Source organism: Anopheles marshallii, chromosome X (genome assembly GCF_943734725.1).
Source record: "Anopheles marshallii chromosome X, idAnoMarsDA_429_01, whole genome shotgun sequence".
Classification (NCBI taxonomy): domain Eukaryota; kingdom Metazoa; phylum Arthropoda; class Insecta; order Diptera; family Culicidae; genus Anopheles; species Anopheles marshallii.
Window position 1 is genome coordinate 6,292,853 of NC_071325.1, and position 3,072 is coordinate 6,295,924.

General features: G+C 51.7%; 1 protein-coding gene across 1 annotated transcript; it reads right to left on the reverse strand.

Moving 5' to 3' along the window:
- Positions 1 to 214: 214 nt before the first annotated feature.
- LOC128718373 (uncharacterized) lies at positions 215 to 2,739 on the reverse strand. The gene is made up of 6 exons (XM_053812004.1): positions 2,720 to 2,739; positions 1,365 to 2,592; positions 1,194 to 1,290; positions 1,030 to 1,101; positions 430 to 954; positions 215 to 327 (listed from the first exon to the last, which is right to left on the reverse strand). The coding sequence occupies exons 1-6, from the start codon at positions 2,737 to 2,739 to the stop codon at positions 215 to 217; spliced, it is 2,055 nt and encodes a 684-aa protein (XP_053667979.1).
- Between the last annotated feature and the right edge of the window lie 333 nt (positions 2,740 to 3,072).

The window sequence follows — 3,072 nt, forward strand, 5'->3', positions numbered from 1 at the left end:
GTCTATACCTGCGGGAAAAACCATTCACCATATCTGGTACGACTCCAGCAAGCAGCGTGGCAGTGGTGGGTAGACGGCTACTGCAAAACTTTCAACATTTACATGCTTGCATTGTACATTCTACTCAGTTGTTTGTCCGCGCTCATATAGATTTATTTCATTCCAGGTCCATTTCCATTGCCGTGTAAGTTCGTGGCATTAACTACCCCTAACCTCACTGTGTTTTTATCGTGGATAGTAAGTTTTTGATCAAGTTGGACGCGTGCACCGCCCGGATAAGTCGATGTACGGTTTGCGGATGTATCGGTTGTTTCGGTTGATCAGCATCTGTCGGAGGTGGGACAGAATTATCCGTGGTTGAGGGTGAACTCTTTGGATCTTGTGGAATTTCTGGAGCGGACGCAGCAGCTTCTGTTCCTGGTGGACTACCCACTTCGGCAAGAGGCGTCTCACTATTGCCGGAAGTATCGTCAGAGTTCTCGCTTTTGTAAGAGTCATCATCAACCGCTGTCTCACCGTTGTTTGCATCAGCAACATTTGGTTCCGTTTCTTCCAACGCATCACCTCCAACGTTTAGTGCCTCATCAGTGACAGCTCCAGTCGACTCCTCATTTAGAGCTGGTACGACAAGTTCCTCATAGACACCCTCATCAACAGTAGGTGACACCTCACCATCATTAGAAGCTTCCACATCCACTTCCTCGTGTCTCGTGACAGTGGAATCGTCATCAACCAATGCAGAAACAAACTCATTTTGCCCTTGAGATGAGGTAGGTTCACTGAGACCAACAACCGGAGCGTCGCCCAATGCTACTTGTGAAGCCGTGGAGTCGACGTCTCTTACAAAACGCGCTGGCACGAAGGGTCTATATGCAGGAGCATACATCGGATCCATTAGGATGGATCGCTTCACGATAGGGTGAGACATTGGATGGTAGTAGTGAGTGTCCATCACTAGAAATATAAGAAAAAAAAAATGCACTCTCACAATACTACCTTCTGCAGGAGTATAAAGCGTTACACACTCACGTGGCATAGAATGCGGAGAGTAATGTGACAGAGGAATGGAACGTCTCATCCGTAGTGCGTAAGGTGGCAGAACTATATCAAGACAAGCAATATATTATACTCCAATCATCTCAATAGGCTATATTAAGGCTAGACTCTAGAATTCGAGTTTGGTCTAGACATACCTTGTCTACAGTACGGAAATAGCTCGGGTGCCATTGGATACACTACCGATCGGGCGTGAACAATGTGTTCCGTTTCTAGTTGCTTCCCTTCGTCAGGCTAGAATAATAATGGAAAATACATCAAAAAGCCTATGGTTGTCTATGTTTCTTGAAGGACTTCAATCTTCATACCTCCGGAACTGTCTGTTGCTTCACTGCATTATCCGGATTTGTCGGTTTCTCGGCATAAATCCCTGAAAGGTCGTGTGTTTCAAGCTTCTCATCGCTCGGAGTCTTTTCTTCCTGGGAAGATGAATCATCTGATCGGTCGTCTTCAGACTTCGACTCACTAGCAATCCACTTAGGAGCTACTATCAACAGTGATCGATAACGCGAACTGGATGGGTAGCTAAATATCTCCACATCTCCCGGGAAAGGAGAGACATCATTGTTTTCCGCCACCTCCTCAGCCGCATCGTTCGACTCCACAAGCGATTCTTCCGCATCGTCGTAACGTAGCACATCGTCTGAGTTGCCGTACTCTTCCTTCATCACCTTCCAAAGCTCTCCGAACGCCATCCAACCGTAACAGATCTCCACAGAGTGAGCCGCAACGAGGCACACGTCAGCGCCCAACTCCCGCAAATCGTTCTCACACCGTTTAGCCTCTGCCGTGCGCGACTCCGTCCAGGATTGGGCAGTGTCCCTGTCCATCAGCAGCTGCACACGATCGCACATCACCCCGGTCGAGTCGGCGTACAGTCCCAGCCGCAGCACAACGCACCGCAGCAAGGTGGTGGTGTTCGCACTGTGCTGGAACGTTTCGGCACCTACGCAAGCCGCAAGCTGCTGGTTCGGTACCTGCAGCATCGCGGCACAATCGCTCACCGCCCGGTGTATCTCCTCCCTGCACGGTGCGACGTACTCCGGGTGGGCGATCACTTCACCCAGCGCGTCACTGTAGCAGCGGAACGACCGGTAGGCGGCAGCGCAGGTGTCGGAGGTGGTCGAATCCTGCGCCATGCAGGTGCGCGCTCGGTCCAGCGAGGTCCGGTCCGGTTGACGGAAGAAGCGTACCAGTGCCGTCTCGTGCAGTCCCGTCTCATCGTTCCACCAGCGGGTGTTCAGACCGATGCAGCGCAACAAGCAATTCCCGCCGGTGTTCGAGGGCTCGGCAGAGGCGTTATACGCGAGCATGGACTGGCCTGAGATGTTCAGATACTTGAGGCACTCGAGGTACGCCTGGGCGAAGCTTTTCGTCTCGTAACCGTGTCCGGTGCTGGGTGCGGCCAGTGTAGCCGTGCAGTAGGTAGCGAATAGCAGCAACCATCCCAACGCACCGCTCGTTCGATAGGTCCCCATCGTACCGCCAGATAGTTCGCTATCTTTTGTCTCCACAGTCAACTGTGGTACTGATGTGCTGTGGAACACGCGGAACACTATTTATAAGCTTCCAGTGCGCTTACCGACCTGGCCCGGAATGTCCGCCGCTGGCGGGGCGCTGGAGAACTCTAATCCCGTTGCGAGCCTTTGTGAGGAAATCACACCTTCGATAGGACACGTTCATGTCTGCTACGACCTCACCATTGCGTGTAGGGCACGTGGAACGCACAATGTACGCAGCTCGATACGCATTCGCTCGCGGCGCAGACTGCGTGTCTGGAGGATCTGAACGGCAGTAACTTGACACCAAGCATAACCAAGCGATAACGCTACCGCGACTGCTGACAGAGCGCCATTAAAACTCGCATCAAGATGCTCCAAAAAACCAGAACCTAGGTCAATAACGCTACGAGTTCGGAGCCAACTTTCCCAGTCCGTTTTCTCGAACGCCGAAAGTCAAGTGAACGACAGACCTACTTATACTCCAACAGAAAAACGGGCAACAACACACACACAC